This window comes from Salmo salar, chromosome ssa01 (genome assembly GCF_905237065.1).
Source record: "Salmo salar chromosome ssa01, Ssal_v3.1, whole genome shotgun sequence".
Lineage (NCBI taxonomy): Eukaryota > Metazoa > Chordata > Actinopteri > Salmoniformes > Salmonidae > Salmo > Salmo salar.
In genome coordinates, this window is record NC_059442.1 from 165,606,188 (window position 1) to 165,627,564 (window position 21,377).

A 21,377-nucleotide genomic window follows, 5' to 3' on the forward strand; every position below is an offset into this window, starting at 1 on the left:
GTCAAGATATCACGTTGTAATTAGCACCTTGCAAACCATAACACAAAATATAGCTGACTTCAATGCTGCTAGTCATCCAAATCTTGATTCGTCACGTCTCTCCCAGTCAAGATCATCTTTGCTCGAGCCCCGAACCCGAGTGGTGGAGATCTTTTTTTCATGGCACCGTGCCCCGGGTGAGTAGAGATCCTTTTTTCATGGCACCGTGCCCCGGGTGAGTGGAGATCCTTTTTTCATGGCACGGTGCCCCGGGTGAGTGGAGATCCTTCTTTCATGGCACGGTGCCCCGGGTGAGTGGAGATCCTTTTTTCATGGCACGGTGCCCCGGGTGAGTGGAGATCCTTTTTTCATGGCACGGTGACCCGGGTGAGTGGAGATCCTTTTTTTCATGGCACGGTGCCCCGGGTGAGTGGAGATCCTTTTTCATGGCACCGTGCCCCGGGGGAGTAGAGAATTCACTTAACGACCAATGGAATTATCTCAAATGGTTTTAGCGCGCGCACTTTTATAAAATTATATTATTTCTTCTTCTATACAATGTTGATCAGTACAATAAAACGAGTCCCAAATTGAAGGGAAACAGATCGTTTTCCATGAAATCAGCCAAAACAAGCTCAATAACTCAATGCATGCACACACTTCTATTGAATATGCATTCACCTGTATTGTAAATAGGCCTAGGCTACATTTTGATGTACCCAGTTTATCAATAGACTAGAGATTTACCACTCAAATAAATTATTGTTATGTAGTTAGATTGCTAAAAAAAAAGTCACATTGTATGAGTGTAGTTGATTAATTAATGCATACATGAAACATTTTACAATTGAAATGTATTGATAGTGAACTCAAAAGTGCCATTCTGTGACTATGGCTAATACACCTTATGTTTTTCCCTTGGTATCTTTTTGGTATCGAGTATTACGATACTAAATCTGGTACTGTTCTCAAAGTCACACAACACAACTCAGTAATGGTATAACAGTCATTCATTCAACAAGAAATCAACATATATAGCAGCAAACAAAATAATATGCATTTACAATGAATATCACCAAATCTACAACTACCACATTTGTATGACAAATTCTTAACACCCCCCCCCCCACACACACACATCATATAATTACATACTGTATGTTCCGTAATTGATGTCAGGAATTACACTTAAAATCTTCCAGAGGAGTGAGAAATAAAGCCTTCAGCTGTTATCGTTGGTCATTCACATCGTGTAATTGGTGCATCGTTACAACTTTGCTTTGGTGCATTGTTGGAAGAAGACCTTTTTCTAGGTGTATCGCAGTACGGTACGTTTTCCAGAAGAAGGCTCTCTCTAGGTCGGAGTTCTGTGAAATGAAAAGACACAGGAAACACTGGAGGCTAAATGTGGAAAACAAACCCCTGTGGGCATAGCCTAAACCCCTATTCATATATATATATACATACATACATACATACATACATACATATATATATATACACACATATATATATATATACACACATATATATATATATATATATATATATATATATACACATATATACACACACACATATATATATCTATATACACACATATATATATATATACATATACATATATATATATATACATATACATATACATATATATACATATATATACATATATATACATATATATACATATACATATATATATATACATATATATACATATACATATATATACATATATATATATATATATATATATATATATACATATATATATACATATATATATATATATATATACATATATATATATATATATATATATATATATACATATATATATATATATATATATATATACATATATATATATATATATATATATGACTGCTGTAATTGTTGTGTTTCTCATTACCCAGTGTGCCAAAAAATATAGCAAAAAAAGTTTTCCTTTTCTTGATGTATTAGACTTGTTTGTTTAAAAAGAAAATAACTTACGAATCCTATCTTCAGCTACATGCTCGGCTTGTACGACATCTTGACGAAGAAACACTTCCACACCAGCGGCCATTTTAATCATCTGGAAAAATACAGTAGAAATATGAACAATCTCTATTGTGCTCAGTCTCTAGACACATCAATCAATCAATCAAATGTATTTATATAGCCCTTTTTACATCAGCTGATATCTCAAAGTGCTGTACAGAAACCCAGCCTAAAACCCCAAACAGCAAACAATGCAGATGTAGAAGCACGGTGGCTAGGAAAAACTGTTAACCTGTTAGGGATAGGGGGCAGTATTTGCACGGCCGGATAAAAAACGTACCCGAATTAATCTGGTTACTACTCCTGCCCAGTAACTAGAATATGCATATAATTGTTTGATTTGGATAGAAAACACCCTAAAGTTTCTAAAACTGTTTGAATGGTGTCTGTGAGTATAACAGAACTCATTTGGCAGGCCAAAACCTGAGAAGATTTCAAACAGGAAGCGCCCTCTCTGACCATTTCTTGATCATCTCTATCCAAAACAGGGGATCTCTGGCATAACGTCACATTTTCTAATGCTCCCATAGGCTCTCAGAAGGCGCCAGAACGTTGAATGATGACTTTGCAGGCCATGGCTGAAAAACAGTAGCGCATTTGGTAAGTGGTCGATCTGAGAACAATGAGGCTGGGGCGCGCGTGCACGAGACTCCACCATGTTTACATTTTCAGTCTTTGAACGAAAACAGGGTTTCCCGGTCGGAATATTATCGCTTTTTTATGAGAAAAATCGCATAAAAATTGATTTTAAACAGCGTTTGACATGCTTCGAAGTACGGTAATTGAATATTTAGAATTTTTCTGTCACGAAACGCGCCGGGCGCGTCACCCTTCTTTACCCTTCGGATAGTGTCTTGAACGCACGAACAAAACGCCGCTATTTGGATATAACTATGGATTATTTGGAACCAAACCAACATTTGTTATTGAAGTAGAAGTCCTGGGAGTGCATTCTAACGAAGAACAGCAAAGGTAATCCAATTTTTCTTATAGTAAATCTGAGTTTGGTGAGTACCAAACTTGGTGGGTGTCAAAATAGCTAGCCTGTGATGGCCGGGCTATCTACTCAGAATATTGCAAAATGTGCTTTCACCGAAAAGCTATTTTAAAATTGGACATAGCGATTGCATAAAGGAGTTCTGTATCTATAATTCTTAAAATAATTGTTATGTATTTTGTGAACGTTTATCGTGAGTAATTTAGTAAATTCACCGGAAGTGTTCGGTGGGAATGCTAGTCACATGCTAATCACATGCTAATGTAAAAAGCTGGTTTTTGATATGAACTTGATTGAACAAAACATGCATGTATTGTATAACATAATGTCCTAGGAGTGTCATCTGATGAAGATCATCAAAGGTTAGTGCTGCATTTAGCTGTGGTTTTGGTTTTTGTGACATTATATGCTAGCTTGAAAAATGGGTGTCTGATTATTTCTGGCTGGGTACTCTGCTGACATAATCTAATGTTTTGCTTTCGTTGTAAAGCCTTTTTGAAATCGGACAGTGTGGTTAGATTAACCTCTATGGGCTAGGTGGGACGCTTGCGTCCCACCTACGTAACAGCCACTGCCAGCCTGTGGCGCGATTTTCAAAACCTTAAAAATCCTATTACTTCAATTTCTCAGACATATGACTATTTTACAGCTATTTAAAGACAAGACTCTCGTTAATCTAACCACACTGTCCGATTTCAAAAAGGCAAACTTCCGGGGAATTCGCTAACATTTTACTAAATTACTCACGATAAACGTTCACAAAAAGCATAACAATTATTTTAAGAATTATAGATACAGACCTCCTCTATGCACTCGATATGTCCGATTTTAAAATAGCTTTTTGGTGAAAGCACATTTTGCAATATTCTAAGTACATAGCCCAGGCATCACGGGCTCGCTATTTAGACACCCGGCAAGTTTAGCACTCACCATAATCATATTTACTATTATAAAAGTTTGATTACCTTTTGTTGTCTTCGTCAGAATAAACACCCAGGAATGCTACTTCAATAACAAATGTTGGTTTGGTCCAAAATAATCCATCGTTATATCCGAATAGCGGCGTTTTGTTCGTGCGTTCCAGACACTATCCGAAATAGTAAAGAAGTGTCGCGCGCATGGCGCAATTCGTGACAATAAAATTCTAAATATTCCATTACCGTACTCGAAGCATGTCAACCGCTGTTTAAAATCAATTTTTACGACATTTTTCTCGTAGAAAGCGATAATATTCCGACAGGGAATCTCCTTTTCGGCAAACAGAGGAAAAAAATCCCAAAGGCGGGGGCGGTCGGGTCACGCGCATAAGCCCAGTGTCCCTTGATCGGCCACTTGAGAAAGGCGATAATGTGTTTCAGCCTGGGGCTGGAATGACGACATTCTGTTTTTTCCCCGGGCTCTGAGCGCCTATGGACGACGTGGGAAGTGTCACGTTAGAGCAGAGATCCTTAGTAAATGATAGAGATGGAAAAGAAGTTCAAGAAATGGTCACACAGGCCACTTCCTGTAAAGGAATCTCTCAGGTTTTGACCTGCCATTTGAGTTCTGTTATACTCACAGACACCATTCAAACAGTTTTAGAAAATTTAGGGTGTTTTCTATCCATATGTAATAAGTATATGCATATTCTAGTTACTGGGTAGGAGTGGTAACCAGATTAAATCGGGTATGTTTTTTATCCAGCCGTGTCAATACTGCCCCCTAGCCCTAACAGGTTAACGAGAGTCTTGTCTTTAAAATGGTGTAAAATAGTCATATGTTTGAGAAATTGAAGAAATAGCATTTCTAAGGTATTTGAATATCGCGCCACGGGATTCCACTGGTTGTTGAGTAGCAAGCGTCCCACCTAGCCCATAGAGGTTAAACAAGTGTATGTTTAACATTACCACATACCAGTCATCAATATGTGTAACAGGGTTGGTTGTGTTTCCACTTGCCTCTAAAGAAAGGTGTATTTAATGTTCAAGCATTCTTATTGGTTGGATCAACTCTGATGACAATAAGGCGTGTTGTGATTGGCCCCGCTTGCAGATAGGGGGAGATTGCGAACGTCAGGTCTTCCCAGTATGAAAATGTGATGCAAGGGGTAGGTCACATTCTGAATACAGTTTTCTATTTTACCAATAGCTACTGTTGTCAATGCAAACAATACAATCTACAGTTAAGGAAACGCAGTCTTCAAACTTTTTTTTCTCCTTTTTTTTGCAGAGTGTTTATGTTATTGCTGTACATTACTGATTTATACATGTGTGGGTATATGGTACCTGTTAGGGATTGAGGGGCTTTCTGGGATTTGCTTTGGCATATGATTGCTGTAAATAAGTGTGTTAGCTAGCATACACCAATGTAATGGTCACATAAACCCACTGCTAACACAGTTGTCTTCATGCTACAGATTTTGCCATCGACAGCCATCAATATCGTTAAGCCCTGCACAACTACCGTGCTTTTTCCTATTTAACAGAAATAAATGATGCTCAACTGGGACCACTGGCTGATGTGATTTTTTAGGAGAAAACACAACGCAAGGAGAGTACGATTTACATCTGTTACATACGCATGCTGGATATGTAGACTAAGCTTTGAACCAAGAGTGCTAGCTCATATCATCGATAAGACTCACCTCTCCTGATGAATGAATGCAAACCCTACTATACCTGATTGATGTTTTCCTCCGAGGTCTCATTTTTGTTTTTCCTGAATTCTTCATTTATCTTCCGTCTTGCAGCTTAGGGGGTTGAAAATAAAAAATAAAATAAAAAGCTAGTCAGGTCAAACAGCTGTTACAGTCACTGCTACTACACATATCCCTCCAGGATTTCAGACGGATTTTTTTTGTGATACTTGCAGTGTAAAATGCTAGATTTTGTTGCAGACATTTTGAAATTTTGCATGACAATATGCAACAATTTTGTTCAATTTGTCACAAATGCACTGACAGAGTTTGTTGACATGTGGTTTGATTGAACCATATTATGCAGCAGCGTTGCAGTTCTTAACACAAACCGGTGCGCCTGGCACCTACTACCATACCCTGTTCAAAGGCACTTAAATATTTTGTCTTGCCCATTCACCCTCTGAATGGCACACATACACACTCCGTCTCTCAATTGTCTCAAGGCTTTTTTTTAAAAATCCTTCTTTAACCTGTATCATCCCCTTCATCTACAATGATTGAAGTGGATTTTTCAAGTGACATCAATATGGGATCATAGCTTTCACCTGGATTCACCTGGTTAGTCTATGTCATGAAGAGCAGGTGTTCTTAATGTTTTGTATGCTCAAGTGTATGTTTAACATTACCATCTATCTAGCACTACACAACTTATTCCACTTATTAAAAATAATCAACTGTCTACTATCTAGCTACTCATATACCTGTCAATGCTCTGGTATCTTCTTTGAACAACTCCATTCTTGTTCTGTGCAGTGCTTTGAACACTCTGAGGACCTATGAAAAGAAACGATGAAATAACCTTTAACATACAAGAATCTCTATGGGCACTACAATAACACTACAAGCAATTATTCATTACCTTTTTGATGGCCAAGCCTAAGTAAATTAGCTAATATAGCCAGCTAGGCTAGTTTACTAGCTTGATAGCTAGTTCAAATGCTAAAACATGTGAGCTGGTTTATCTTATACGGCTATCCAGATGAGCACGAATTACTATTTTTATATTGTTTTCAGTCGTATAAAAAAAATCTAATGCTTTGGAAGCAATATATAATACAAAAACATGCCAAAATCTTAACGTTTTCACAATCACCTTCAAACGAGAAGCCATCTTGACTTTACAACTGAACAGAATCGACTGTAAGCAATAGGCAATACAGGCGCAATACAGGCACAATGCAGCAGCATCAGAGAGCGAATGGAATCATGAAGAATGATAGAGGCCTCTAGTGGCCCAAAGGCCATTTTTGCATGGGCAACACCATTATAAGGGCTTCCACCATTTTAATGTGGTCAACTGGGTGGGAGTTCCAACTTCATTGACTGATCCTTCCCGTTGACCCTGTAGCGGTAGCGGTGCGTGGGTAAAATCACTGGGAAAGCCAAGCCAGTAAAAAAAAGCCATATTACAACCTATTTTGTGATAATTGTGTTATTTGCTCTATAACCCATTCGTTCATACGCCACCGTGACATACAATAAGGCCTTGACAACAAAAATACAACAGTCACACAATGGCCGAATAAATTCAACTACACATATGTTTGTTTCATCGCAAACCCACAGAGCAACATCTGACTGGTGTCAGTCCACAAAGCAAATATTGTATGTAACAAACAATTATATGGCCAGCATCATGGTCAAGCAAGTTAATGTTTTTGACAGTTTACTAAACAACTACTGATTTAGAACAACAGAGTTACTGCAAGTCAGCACAAAGACAACAGGAGCACCGCTATTCCAGCAACATTTCAACTTAAACATTTAAACATCATCAAATCAACAAGACTAGATATGCTTAGTTTAATACACTGAAAACAAACTTAAAGGATCAGAACCTTCTTTTCAATTTTCGGCTAAAACTACATACCCAAATTTAACTTAGCCTAGTGGTTAGAGCGTTGGACCAGTAACTGGAAGGTTGCTGGATCAAATCCCGAGCTGACAAGGTAAAAATCTGTTGTCCTGCCCCTGAGCAGGGCAGTTAACCCACTGTTCCCCGGATGCCAAAGACATGGATGACGATTAAGGCAACTCCCTGCACCTCTCTGATTCAGAGGGGTTGAGTTAAATGCTGAAGACACATTTCAGTTGAATACATTCAGTTGGACAACTGACTAGGTATCCCCCTTTTCCTAACTGCCTGTAGCTCAGGACCTGAAGCAAGGATATGCATATTGTTGATACCATTTGAAATTAAACACTTTGAAGTTTGTGGAAATGTGAAATTAATGTAGGAGAATATAACACATTAGATCTAGTAAAAGATAATACAAAGAAAAAACAGCATCTTTGAAACGCAAGAGAAAGGCTAATATATGACTTAGGAATCTAGGTACAATCTAGATGTTGGCAACTAGATGGCAGCAGTGTATGTGCAAAGTTTTAGACTGATCCAATGAACCATTGCATTTCTGTTCAAAATGTTGTATCAAGACTGCCCAAATGTGCCTAATTGGTTTATTAATACATTTTCAAGTTCATAACTGTGCACTCTCCTCAAACAATAGCATGGCATTATTTCACTGTAATAGCTACTGTAAATTGGACAGTGCAGTTAGATTAACAAGACTTTAAGCTTTCTGCCCATATCAGATATGTCTATGTCCTGGGAAATGTTCCTGTTACTTAAAATGTCATGCTAATCACATTAGCACACGTTAGCTCAACCGTCCCTTGGGGGGACACCGATCCCGTAGAGGTTTAAAGATACCAAAAACAATTTAGTCCAATCAATGTTGCTAAATACCATGTGTGAAATAACATAGTACCGATTTCTGTCTGTCTGTCTGTGTGTGCGTGTGAATGTGTGTGTGTGTGTGTGTGTGTGTGTGTGTGTGTGTGTGTGTGTGTGTGTGTGTGTGTGTGTGTGTGTGTGTGTGTGTGTGTTGTGTGTGTGTGCGTGCGCATACCGTGAGTGCACAAGTAAAAAAATTAAAGTTGACTCGCCCTACTTGTAGACTTGTTGTAAACACCAATGCCTAGATAAAATGCTTGCTAGCCTAACTTCTTCACATGGGCAACAATGAACCTGCTAAGTTAGTTAGCTAGCTAGTTAACGTGAGCCTACTAGGCTACATATTGAACTGCAATCGTCTCAGGCCAGTGGCACAATATATTAATTTAAGATTAGATCAAAATCGCTGTCATAATCATTGGCCTGTACAGAGAATAAGTCAAAACCACAAGTTCAAATCCACATCTCCATCCATCTCCATCCAAAGTTTAGGAAAGGGCCAATTCAGCAAGATACCTACTGCAGGACAGGACAAGCAGACCAGAAACATACGTTTATCTGAAATTATGTTTTGCTTAGGATGTGATTTTATCAAGGGATGCTTGCTGGCATCAATCAATCAATCAATCAATCAATCAATCAATCAATCAATCAATCAATCAATCAATCAATCAAATGCTACTGTGGCAACATGTCATCCTTTTTAGTTCCAGACAGCATCAGATACATGAGCTACACATACTGAGACAAAGGAGAGCTGTTTCACTCTCTCTGATGATTTCTCTCTGATGATTTCTCCACTGAGATTCAACCAGTTGCGAATTGACTGAAAATTCTGAAAACACAGTGAGACGAAAGATAAATTATTTAAAGTTTTTTTTTTTTATCTCTGGAGTGGAATGGCGCTAGAAATGAGTGCAGAGTGCAGAGGATTTAATTGAAGGAGTAGATGCAGTGGTTGGTGCACGCCGACTGACCCGTATGGTGAATGTAGTGGCTGGTGCACGCCGAATGACCCGTATGGTGAATGTAGTGGCTGGTGCACGCTGACTGACCCGTATGGTGAATGTAGTGGTTGGTGCATGCCGACTGACCGTATGGTGAATGTAGTGGTTGGTGCACGAGGACGAACCACTCCAACCATTCTTTTGTTCTTTGAAGAAGAGTCGCTTGTATATTTGGGTTATGTGACATACCCTGTAACAACAGGATCGTGACATGTTGCATGTTAAAAAGGTGGACTTTATTGTTAAAAAGGTGTTGTTTATTGCATTGGTTATGAACGGCACAGCGCTAACAAAGAGGAAATCTTAGAAAACAGGCATCGTTGTGAATGCGGCTCAATGTTTTTTGGGGAAATTTTAGGTAGGGATGTGATTTGGACTATGACTGAAGGAGTGGGATGGGTTTTTGGATTCATTTTATTTTTGTATTGTACATTGCATTCGGAAAGTATTCAAACCCTTTGACTTTTTCCACATTTTGTTACGTTACAGCCTTATTCTAAAATGGATTTTAAAAAAATCCTCATCATTCTACACACAATACCCCATAATGACAAAGCGAAAACAGGTTTTTAGACATTTTTGCTAATTCAGACCCTTTGCTATGAGACTTGAAATTGAGCTCAGGTGCATCCTGTTTACATTGATCATCCTTAAGATGTTTCTACAACTTTATTGGTGTCCACCTGTGGTTTATTCAATTGATTGGACATGATTTGGAAAGGCACAATCCTGTCTATATAAGCTCCCACAGTTGACAGTGGATGTCAGAACAAAAACCAAGCCATGAGCCAATGGAATTGTCCGTAGAGTTCCGAGGCAGGATAGTGTCGAGACAAAGATCTGTGAAAGGGTACAAAAACAATTCTGCAGCTTTGAAGGTCCCCAAATATAAAGTGGCCTCCATCATTCTTAAATGGAAGAAGTTTGGAACCACCAAGACTCTTACTAGAGCTGGCCGCCCGGCCAAACTGAGCAATCGGGGGAGAAGGGCCTTAGTCAGGGAGGTGACCAAGAACCCGATGGTCACTCTGACAGAGCTCTAGAGTTCCTCTGTGGAGACTGGAGAACCTTCCAGAAGGACAACCATCTCTGCAGCACTCCACCAATCAGGCCTTTATGTTAGAGTGGCCAGACGGAAGTCACTCCTCAGTAAAAGGCACATGACAGCCCGCTTGGGGTTTACCAAAAGAAACAAGATTCTCTGGTCTGATGAAACCAAGATTGAACTCTTCGGCCTGAATGCTAAGCGTCACGTCTGGAAGAAACCTGCCACCATCCCTACAGTGAAGAATGGTGGTGGCAGCATCATGCTGTGGGGATGTTTGTAAGCGGCAGGGACTGAGAGACTAGTCAGGATCAAGGCAAAGATGAAAGGAGCAAAGTACAGAGAGATCCTTGATGAAAAGATTCTCCAGAGCGCTCAGGACCTCAGACTGGGGCGAAGGTTTACCTTCCAACAGGACAACGACCCTAAGCACACAGCCAAGACAGCGCAGGAGTGGCTTCGGGACACGTCTCTGAATGTCCTTGAGTGGCCCAGCCAGAGCCCGGACTTGAACCTGATCGAACATCTCTAGAGAGAATTGAAAATAGCTGTGCAGCGATGCTTCCCATCAAACCTGACAGAGCTTGAGAGGATCTACAGAGAAGAATGGAAGAAACTCCCCAAATACAGGTGTGCCAAGGTTGTAGCGTCATACCCAAGAAGACTCGAGGCTGTAACCGCTGCCCAAGGTTCTTCAACAAAGTACTGAGTAAAGGGTCTGAATACTTATGTGATTTCAGTGATTTGAATAGTGTAGAATCTGAATACTTATGAATGTGATATTGCCGTAGTTTATTTTTAATACATTAGATTTTTATTTTTTATAAACAGTTTTTGCTTTGTCATTATGGTTTATTGTGTGTAGATTTATGAGATTTTTTAACATGTTTTATCCAATTTAGAATAAGGCTGTAACGTAATAAAATGTGGAAAAAGTCAAAGGGTCTGAATATTTTCCAAACGCACTGTATATGATGTTGTTTTTTTTGTGTGAAAGAGACAGGTTGAGATCCTGTCCTTCTAGACCTTCGGCCTGATGTTAGATCAGTTAGGGTCAAAGTAATGGTGATTTAAATGTTTTTTGGAAATAGTGGTATATATACACTGAGTGTACAAAACATTATGAGCAGCTGCTCTGTCCATGACATAAACTGACCAGGTGAATCCAGGTGAAAGCTATGATCCCATATTGATGTCACTTTTTAAATCCACTTCAATCAGTGTAGATGAAGGGGAGGAGACAGGTTAAAGAAGGATTTTTTAACTTTGAGATAATTGAGACATGGCTTGTGTATGTGTGCCATTCAGAGGGTGAATCGGCAAATGGAAGAAGTTTGGAACCACCAAGGGCAAGACAAAAGATTCAAGTGCCTTTGAACGGCGGTATGGTAGTAGGTGCCAGGCGCACCGGTTTGTGTCAAGAACAAGGGGGGTCAACTCAATATTAGGAAGGTGTTCTTCATGTTTTGTGCACTCGGTGTATGTGTAGGGTGAGTTGGTGGTGCACATTTTGTTATTTTTCACCTTCCCTTTTAGTTTTATATCACAAAATGTAACGTGATCGACCACATACTACAGCACAGTCGGTGGCGTCATAGACAAACAAAATGTGCGAACGCCATGACATCGAAGAAGTCCTCTATCTCTATGTATAAAATTCAGGTTAGCCAGGGGCGTATTCATTCTGTTGCAAAACGTTTCTTAAACGGAAGCCAACAGAACGAAACGGGGAGTAACCTAGCTGAATTTGTCCAATAGAAACTCTTAGTTTTAGTTGCTAGACTAATGGTTACACCAAAGATGTTTTAATTAACTTTAGATAGACCACAGTCTCTCAGATGAGTCCTGGTGGGCGGATCTAAGCACAAGTTAGCGAGATCTTATTGGCGCGTTCTAGCAAATATTTGCATATTTCGGTTTGGGAACTCCTACTCTGTGTAGTGCGCGTGTGCAATACCTAAATACCCCTTTGCACTCCTAAACAACGCGAGATTTGTTTTACTTTAGGAAAGGGTAAAGTCTACAGACCTTAGTCCACTCTGTTCATAACATATTATAGTTTTAAGAACAGCAAACTCTGTTGAGATCAAATGTTTAATCTATGAGAAAATGTGCAGAATTTCTGCCAACATCTATCTCGTTCCACCTTCACATTTATAGATCTGGTGAAATATCTGTCTCATTATTGTATGTCTAACACCCGTGCTTCCGCGCCCACGGTGTTAACTGTATGAAGTGCTGATACCACAGAGTTTCTAAACCCAGGGGCGCAACATCGCGAGACTTTCGGGAAAGCTTGCGAAACCGACCAAGCGGTTGGTTTGGGGGAGAAGTAAATTAGAGAAGTTATTAAACATTCTTCCTTAGTTGTTAATTTTCTCGAAAGCTGAAGGCTCAACTAGATTTTAGCCAATGCCTTTACTATCCGATCTTGTTATTACTCCAACTTCGTGAGACTGACAAACTGACACGTTTTCATTTTTGTCAAAAACAACTTTATATCGAAGGTGTACCTTTGATTTGACGGCCTGCACATGCGCAGCGTGGCGCAAGAGACCGTTGTTTATACGCATGAGTTTAGCTCGTCAACTTGGCCTACAAGTGTGACTTCTATTGTTTATTTATTTTTATTTATTTCACCTTTATTTAACCAGGTAGGCAAGTTGAGAACAAGTTCTCATTTACAATTGCGACCTGGACAAGATAAAGCAAAGCAGTTCGACACATACAACAACACAGAGTTACACATGGAGTAAAACAAACATACAGTCAATAAATAATACAGTAGAAAAATAAGTCTATATACAATGTGAGCAAATGAGGTGAAATAAGGGAGGTAAAGGCCATGGTGGCGAAGTAAATACAATATAGCAAGTAAAACACTGGTATGGTATAATTGTATAAGCAGTTTTAACCTCTCTATTCTGTACTGTCCTCGATGATTCAGCACGTTCTTATTATACCTCAGTGATACAGACAATCCAAAAATGGCATTCAATCTTTTTTAAACAATCGTTGTGCGCAAGATTTGTCGTTCTGCAGAGCCCATGAACTTTAACCTATGAGGTCGAGGTTCAAACGCATGCGTACTACAAAGACCAAAGTCTAGCAACATGTCGGAGGAGATAGCAAAAGCTCAGGTTGCCCAGGCCGGCGGAGATACAATCTTCGGCAAAATCATTCGCAAGGAGATTCCTGCAAAAATATTATTTGAAGATGATCAGGTGTGAATTCATTATTTGTATCTATACGCTAATTTTCATGCAAACACCATTAATCGAGTTAACCACACAGTATGGTACGGTTAAGCCACCTAGCTAGCTAGCTGAGTCTTTGGTTAGCTAACGTTAAACTGATAGAGACACACCAATTGTAAATGAATCCGTTATTACCCAGGTATTTAGACAAATACAAGTGGGCTAGTTAGCTGGCTGAAAATGAACTGTAAAATCAGGGACGTCAAACGTTCAGAAATGTATGTCATTGTTGTAAAAATGTGAGTTTGCTACGTTTACTATTATATACTAAAATAGTTATTTACTTTGACATATTGAACTATTTTAAATTAGGCAAATTTCCCTATTATGTACAACGTGTTACTGCTAAATTACACAAGCTTGCATTTTCAACTCATCCTTTTATCTCAGATTGGAGATGCTAAAAAGTGTATAATCATCACGCTGACATTAAATCGATAGCTTGAATCAGATGAATATATTTGGTTCTGGTACCATTTTTTTTGGTTTTTTGACGCCCCTGTCTGTCTGTCTCTGTCTGTCTGTCTGTCTGTCGCAGGACTTAAAGGTAGACTCAGCTATATGAAGTAGATGCAGAAAGTGAAAAGTATAATGGGGCAATTTCCACAACAATTTACCAGCCATTTACACTATACAATCAGCACTCACCTAGCCATGCTAGCTTCTCCCTCATGTGAGTGCTAGCAAGCAAGGTAGGTAGCGCTACGCATGAACAACCAATCCAGTAGGGGTTGGAAGCTATGGTGCGCTTTGATTGGTTACTTGCGTCACAATTAGAGGTCGACTGATTATGATTTTTCAACACAGATACCGATTATTGGAGGACCAAAAAAAGCCGATACCGATTAATCTGCAGATTTTTTATTTCTTTTTGTAATGACAATTACAACAATACTGAATACACGCTTTTATTTTAACTTAATATAATACATTAATTAATCTATTTAGTCTCAAATAAATAATGAAACATGCTCAATTTGGTTTAAATAATACAAAAACACAGTGTTGGAGAAGAAAGTAAAAGTGCAATATGTGCCATGTAAAAAAAGCTAACGTTTAAGTTCCTTGCTCAGAACATGAGAACATATGAAAGCTGGTGGTTCAATATTCCCAGTTCTTCAATATTCCCAGTTAAGAAGTTTTAGGTTGTAGTTATTATAGGAATAATGACGCGTCGACTATTTTCTCTCTGTACCATTTGTATTTCATATATCCTTGACTATTGGATGTTCTAATAGGCACTTTAATATTGCCAGACCTAATCTCAGGAGTTGATAGGTGTGAAGTCATAAACAGCGCTGTGAATCAAGCATTGCTAAGAGCTGCTGGCAAACACAGTAAAGTTTGAATGAATGCTTATGAGCCTGCTGCTGCCTACCACCGTTCAGTCAGACTGCTCTATCAAATATCAAATCATAGATTTAATTATAATATAATAAACACATAGAAAAACGAGCCTTAGGTCATTAATATGGTCAAATCCGGAAACTATCATTTTGAAAACAAAATGTTTATTCTTTCAGTGAAATACAGAACCGTTCCGTATTTTATTGAATGGGCGGCAACCCTAAGTCTAAATATTGCTGTTACATTGCACAAACTTCAATATTATGTAAAATTCGGACAAATTAGTTCGCAACGAGCCAGGCGGCCCAAACTGTTGCATATACCCTGACTCAGCGTGCAATGAACGCAAGAGAAGTGACACAATTTTCCTAGTTAATATTGCCTGCTAACATGAATTTCTTTTAACTAAATATGCAGGTTTAAAAATATATACTTGTGTGTATTTTCGTGCAACGATTGTGCTTTTTTCGCGATTGTGTTTTTGTTAAATCATCCCCCGCTTGGCGACGTAGGCTGTGATTCGATGATAAATTAACAGGCACCGCATTGATTATATGCAACGCAGGACAAGCTAGTTAACCTAGTAATGTCATCAACCATGTGTAGTTAACTAGTGATTATGTTAATATTGATTTTTTTATAAGATAAGTTTAATGCTAGTTAGCAACTTACCTTGGCTCCTTGCTGCACTCGCGTAACAGGTGGCCATGCCGATTAATCGGTCAACATCTAGTCACGATATCGCAGAGGATTTCAATAAAGTTCAGCTTTCCCCAACTTTAGTCCCGCCCTGTTCAGGTCCCTCGCCATGTTCTCATCACTCAACGGTCCCCCTGCCCACAGGAAGAATCTGCAGCCCGTAGAACCTCATGAAGATGTTGCTCTCCTCTGTTACTTGGATCACCCCTTTGCACAGCCCGCCCCTCATTAACATAATGCTGCGGAGCGTCCAATCCGCTTCTCTCGCTTTCTTTCCATTGAAAGTGAATGTCTGCCGATGTGTAAATGATGCATGAGGTTGTTGTAGCGCAAGGCTTAGCTTCTCTGCTGTTTTGGTGGCCTGGCTACCGTGCTTCGAACAGCGTGAAGCAAACCTGTGCACTGTGTGTGAGAGCGAAATCTTGCATCCCGCTCATCTCAACATCTGGTGCTGCTCGTGGCAACTTATTTAGCTGAGTCTACCTTTTTAACACCTTTGTCATTTTCAAACTCAAAAACGGCGCAGACAATTCGTGGCGCTGTCAGTATTTAAAAAAAATGGGCCACAAACTAATACACTGATTTGGTAGTCAAGCTATTGTAACAGTGTTGCTTCTGTCCTTGCCCCAACCTGAGTTTGAACAACTGCCTCCCACGAAGCGTCGTTACCTATCGCCCCACAAAAGCCCCGGCACTTGCAGGGCAAGGGAAACAACTACTTCAAGGTCTCGGAGTGAGTGATTTCACCGATTGCCACTCGCACACACCGCTAACTAGCTAGCCATTTCACACCAGTTACACTTACCCCCTTTTGACCACCTCCTCCTCAGCAACCAGCAATCCGGGACAACAGCATCAATGTAACAGTGTTGCTTCCGTCCCTCTCGTCGCCCCAACCTGGGCTCTAACCAGAGACCTGAACACATCAACAACTGCCGCCCACAAAGCATCTTTACCTATCGCTCCACAAAAGCCTCTGCCCTTGCAGCAACTACTTCATGGTCTCAAAGCAAGTGACGTCACCAATTGAAATGCCACTAGCATGCACCGCTAACTAGCTAGACACTTTACACTGGTTACACTATCACTCAAATTAAAGCCAACCCCTGTCACTATTTAGAGCTACCTGTGGAGAGATTATTCATTGAAATTATCCAGTCCCCCCAAAAAATGGGCGTTTCATATTGGCCATCACCTGTAAAAATGTCCTCACAAGGAGTTGAGTTGATAAAAGCCTAGTACAGGTTCTCATCTATCCACAGTTACATGTACTATACCCAAGTTCATTGTGGTTTGTCTTTTAGAAGAGCGCAAACGGTACATGTCGCCGCACTTGTTGTCTTGGTCTTCAACACATCACAATTTATTTCAGCACATTGATTATGATTTTGGACATTTGAAACCGATGTTTTGACACTCGGCTGTAATAAAAAAAATCCATGACAACAGGAAGCAGCAATGGTATCATTTTCAACGTATGTTTTAGTCATAATAATGGTACTTTTTACATAATTTTCCAACAGGATTCTACTTAATCAGGTAAAAACTACTGAATGAGACCTAAAATGTGAAATCGTGAAAATGACTTTGTCTTGCTTAGAATAAGCTTCTGAGTTGCTGCAGTCAAAGTGCACCATGCCAAGAAAACGTGATGCATAAACCATTTAAAATATATATATATATTTGACCTTTATTTAACTAGGCAAGTCAGTTAAGAACAAATTCTTATTTTCAATGATGGCCTAGGAACAGTGGGTTTAACTGCCTTGTTCAGGGGCAGAACGACAGATTTTTACCTTGTCAGCTCGGAGATTTGATCTTGCAACCTTTCGGTTACTATTCCAACGCTCTAACCACTATGCTACCTGCCGCCCCAAACCATGAACAACAACAGGGTGTCTTTTTGTCAATTTATTTTACCCCCTTTTTCTTCCCAATTTCGATCTTGTCTCATCACTGCAACCAACGGGCTCGGGAAGTGAAAGTTGAGTTATGCGTCCTCCGAAACTTGACCCGCCTAACCGTACTCCTTAACACCCGCCAGCTTAACCCGGAAGCCAGCCGCACCAATGTATCGGAGGAAACGCAGTTCAACTGGTGACCGGGGTCAGCCTGCAGGCACCCGGCCCACCACAAGGAGTTGCTAGAGTGCAATGAGCCAAGTTAAGCCACCTCCCCTAACCCAGACGACGCTTGGCCAATTGTGCGCCGTCCTACGGGACTCTCGGCCACGGCTGGTTGTGATACTAGCCCGGGATCGAACCTGGGTCTGTAGTAACGCCTCAACAGTTTTGAGAATGACACAAATATTAATTTCCACAAAGTTTGCTGCTTCAGTGTCTTTAGATATTTTTGTCAGATGTTGCTATGGAATACTGAAGTATAATTACAAGCATTTCATATGTGTCAAAGGCTTTTATTGACAATTACATGAAGTTGATGCAAAGAGTCATTATTTTCAGTGTTGATCCTTCTTTTTCAAGACCTCTGCAATCCGCCCTGGCATGCTGTCAATTAACTTCTGGGCCACATCCTGATTGATGGCAGCCCATTCTTGCATAATCAATGCTTGGAGTTTGTCAGAATTTGTGGGTTTTTGTTTGTCCACCCGCCTCTTGAGGATTGACCACAAGTTCTCAGTGGGAGTTTCCTGGCCATGGACCCAAAACATCGAAGTTTTGTTCCCCGAGCCACTTATGGCAAGGTGCTCCATCATGCCGGAAAAGGCATTGTTCATCACCAAACTGTTCCTGGATGGTTGGGAGAAGTTGCTCTCGGAGGATGTGTTGGTACCATTCTTTATTCATGGCTGTGCTCTTTGGCAAAATTGTGAGTGAGCCCACTCCCTTGGCTGAGAAGCAACCCCACACATGAATGGTCTCAGGATGCTTTACTGTTGGCATGACACAGGACTGATGGTAGCGCTCACTTTGTCTTCTCCGGACAAGCTTTTTCCGGATGCCCCAAACAATCGGAAAGGGGATTCATCAGAGAAAATGACTTTACCCCAGTCCTCAGCAGTCCAATCCCTGTACCTTTTGCAGAATATCAGTCTGTCCCTAATGTTTTTCCTGGAGAGAAGTGGCTTCTTTGCTGCCCTTGACACCAGGCCATCCTCCAAAAGTCTTCGCCTCACTGTGCGTGCAGATGCACTCACACCTGCCTGCTGCCATTCCTGAGCAAGCTCTGTACTGGTGGTGCCCCGATCCCGCAGCTGAATCAACTTTAGGAGACGGTCCTGGCGCTTGCTGGACTTTCTTGGGCGCCCTGAAGCCTTCTTCACAACAATTGAACCGCTCTCCTTGAAGTTCTTCTTGATCCGATAAATAGTTGATTTAGGTGCAATCTTACTGGCAGCAATATCCTTGCCTGTGAAGCCCTTTTTGTGCAAAGCAATGATGATGGCATGTGTTTCCTTGCATGTAACCATGATTGACAGAGGAAGAACAATGATTCCAAGCACCACCCTCCTTTTGAAGCTTCCAGTTTGTTATTCGAACTCAATCAGCATGACGGAGTGATCTCCAGCCTTGTCCTCGTCAACACTCACACCTGTGTTAATGAGAGTTTCACTAACATGATGTCAGCTGGTCCTTTTGTGGCAGGGCTGAAATGCAGCGGAAATGGTTTTGGGGGATTCAGTTCATTTGCATGGCAAAGAGGGACTTTGCAATTAATTGCAATACATCTGATCACTCTTCATAACATTCTGGGGTAAATGCAAATTGCCATCATACAAACTGAGGCAGCAGACTTTGAAAATGAATATTTGTGTCATTCTCAAAACTTTTGGCCACGACTGAACCTGTTAACTAATAAGTATTTTCTATTTACTTTTATTCTGTGTGTGTTTTCAGTGCATAGCCTTCCATGATGTTACCCCACAGGCCCCTACTCATTTTTTGGTTGTCCCAAGAAAACCAATTGTGCAACTGTCAAAAGCAGAGGACAGTGATGCGGCTGTAAGTATGACACCACCTCAACTCATTAATTCAGTTGTATCGGTTTTGTAACCTAGACCAGTGACAAACCCCTGATCCTGGGAGAGCTACAGTGTGTAAGCTTTTGTTCCACCCCAGCGCTAACACAGCTGGTTTAACTGGTCAATCTAAACATTGAACCCTTGATTAGTTGTCTGTTGTGTTTGTGCTGGGCCGGAATAAAACCTTTTGCAGTGTTGCTCTGTAGGGATAGATTGGTTGACAAATGTAGTAGACAATCAATGGCCAGCAGATGGAACTCTTTACCTATTGGAAACCTGCCAGAAAACGTCCCTAGCACTCAAGGATTTTGTTCTGTTATGGGTGTAGCCTATGTTTTTATCCAGTTCATGTTTCAGATGTAAAGAACATTGGAGACCTGTTAGAACATGAAGCCTAATCAATTCTATAATGTTTAATGCTTTATGAGTCATGAGCAGTTAAGGATTTTGCCATTTTTATAAAATGTTTTTAAAATATTTTTTTTATCCATAGTTGCTAATGGATAGTTGTTTTAGTCTCTTAAAGCACGTTGTTCAGTGATTTCTCAGAATGTTTGGCCCGAATGGGATTCCAGCGCTTAGGATTTGCAATAAATATTCATCATTCTTATTTTGTTTCATTAAGGTTTGTCTATCATGTGTTGCTGCCATGCTATGTTGTGTCTCTTGTCGTGATGTGTGTGTTGTCATATATATATATATATTTTTTTATCCCAGACCCGTCCCCGCAGGAGGCCTTTTGCCTTTTGGTAGGCCTTCATTGTAAACAAGAATTTGTTCTGAACTGACTTGCCTAGTTAAATAAAGGTTAAATAAAAATAAACATTTTTCTTTCTTTGTGATGTCATAGCTCCTGGGCCACATGATGATAGTGGCCAAGAAGTGTGCCGAGCAGATCGGCCTGCCCAAGGGCTACAGGCTGATCTTGAACGACGGGCCCGACGGTGGCCAGTCCGTCTACCACATCCACATCCACGTGATGGGCGGACGCCAGTTGGGCTGGCCCCCCGGCTAACTGTCCACACAGACCGTCTACCGTCCTGACTACCATCCGTCATCTCTTTATCCCCAGATAGTCTAATGCTGTCCTGATGCAACTTATTTCACTGTCAGTCTGTCATGTAGACCTAATGTGATGATATATCAATGGTAAATAAATGCACTTCACAAGCGCCACAGTCTGATTGACATTTCTTCGCCTTTAATCTCCCAGAGACAGGAAATGTTTGGTTTATTCTGGTCTTGTCTGAATGTCCATTTATTTATGATGGAATGGGAATTTAAATGCACTCTACTATAACCTGCATGAATATAGCTGGTGTAGCAGGCATGGCTGCCTACTTTGCCGTTTGTACTTGTGCTGTGTGTGCGCTCCTGCCTACAGTTGCCGTGAGGGGAATGATTATCGTTGCACTTGAAGTTGCCAATCGATGAGTTTATTTCGTTTTTTTTTAATGATATGCTTTTTCTGTTTCCATTGTTCCCTTTGTGAAAGTTTGGACTCTTATCAGCACGTGCACACAAAAAAAGAACAATATGCATGAGTAATCCCCCTCTTGTGCAGATTTGAGCTGCTTAGCCCCGATGTATGAATCACTAGTCAG

General features: G+C 40.3%; 2 protein-coding genes across 2 annotated transcripts; one reads left to right on the forward strand and one right to left on the reverse strand.

The window, feature by feature from the left end:
* Positions 1–971: 971 nt before the first annotated feature.
* On the reverse strand, positions 972–6,991 carry lyrm7 (LYR motif containing 7). Its single transcript, XM_014145361.2, has 5 exons — positions 6,793–6,991; positions 6,401–6,473; positions 5,680–5,750; positions 1,978–2,059; positions 972–1,346 (listed from the first exon to the last, which is right to left on the reverse strand). The coding sequence occupies exons 1-5, from the start codon at positions 6,808–6,810 to the stop codon at positions 1,219–1,221; spliced, it is 372 nt and encodes a 123-aa protein (XP_014000836.1). The 5' UTR covers positions 6,811–6,991; the 3' UTR covers positions 972–1,218.
* Positions 6,992–13,579: 6,588 nt separating this feature from the next.
* Positions 13,580–20,945, forward strand: hint1 (histidine triad nucleotide binding protein 1). The gene is made up of 3 exons (NM_001141156.2): positions 13,580–13,712; positions 19,649–19,753; positions 20,624–20,945. Exons 1-3 carry the CDS (start codon positions 13,602–13,604, stop codon positions 20,786–20,788), a joined length of 381 nt encoding a protein of 126 aa, NP_001134628.1. The 5' UTR covers positions 13,580–13,601; the 3' UTR covers positions 20,789–20,945.
* The last annotated feature ends 432 nt before the right edge of the window (positions 20,946–21,377 follow it).

Coding starts and splice junctions, on each gene's coding strand:
- lyrm7 (XM_014145361.2), bottom strand. Junction 5,751..6,400: donor AGATACCAGAGCATTGACAG/GTATATGAGTAG, acceptor CAACCCCCTAAG/CTGCAAGACGGAAGATAAAT. Junction 1,347..1,977: donor TGTAGCTGAAGATAGGATTC/GTAAGTTATTTT, acceptor TTCATTTCACAG/AACTCCGACCTAGAGAGAGC.
- hint1 (NM_001141156.2), top strand. CDS start 13,602: ATGTCGGAGGAGATAGCAAAAGCTCAGGTTGCCCAGGCCGGCGGAGAT. Junction 13,713..19,648: donor TATTATTTGAAGATGATCAG/GTGTGAATTCAT, acceptor GTGTGTTTTCAG/TGCATAGCCTTCCATGATGT. Junction 19,754..20,623: donor CAGAGGACAGTGATGCGGCT/GTAAGTATGACA, acceptor GTGATGTCATAG/CTCCTGGGCCACATGATGAT.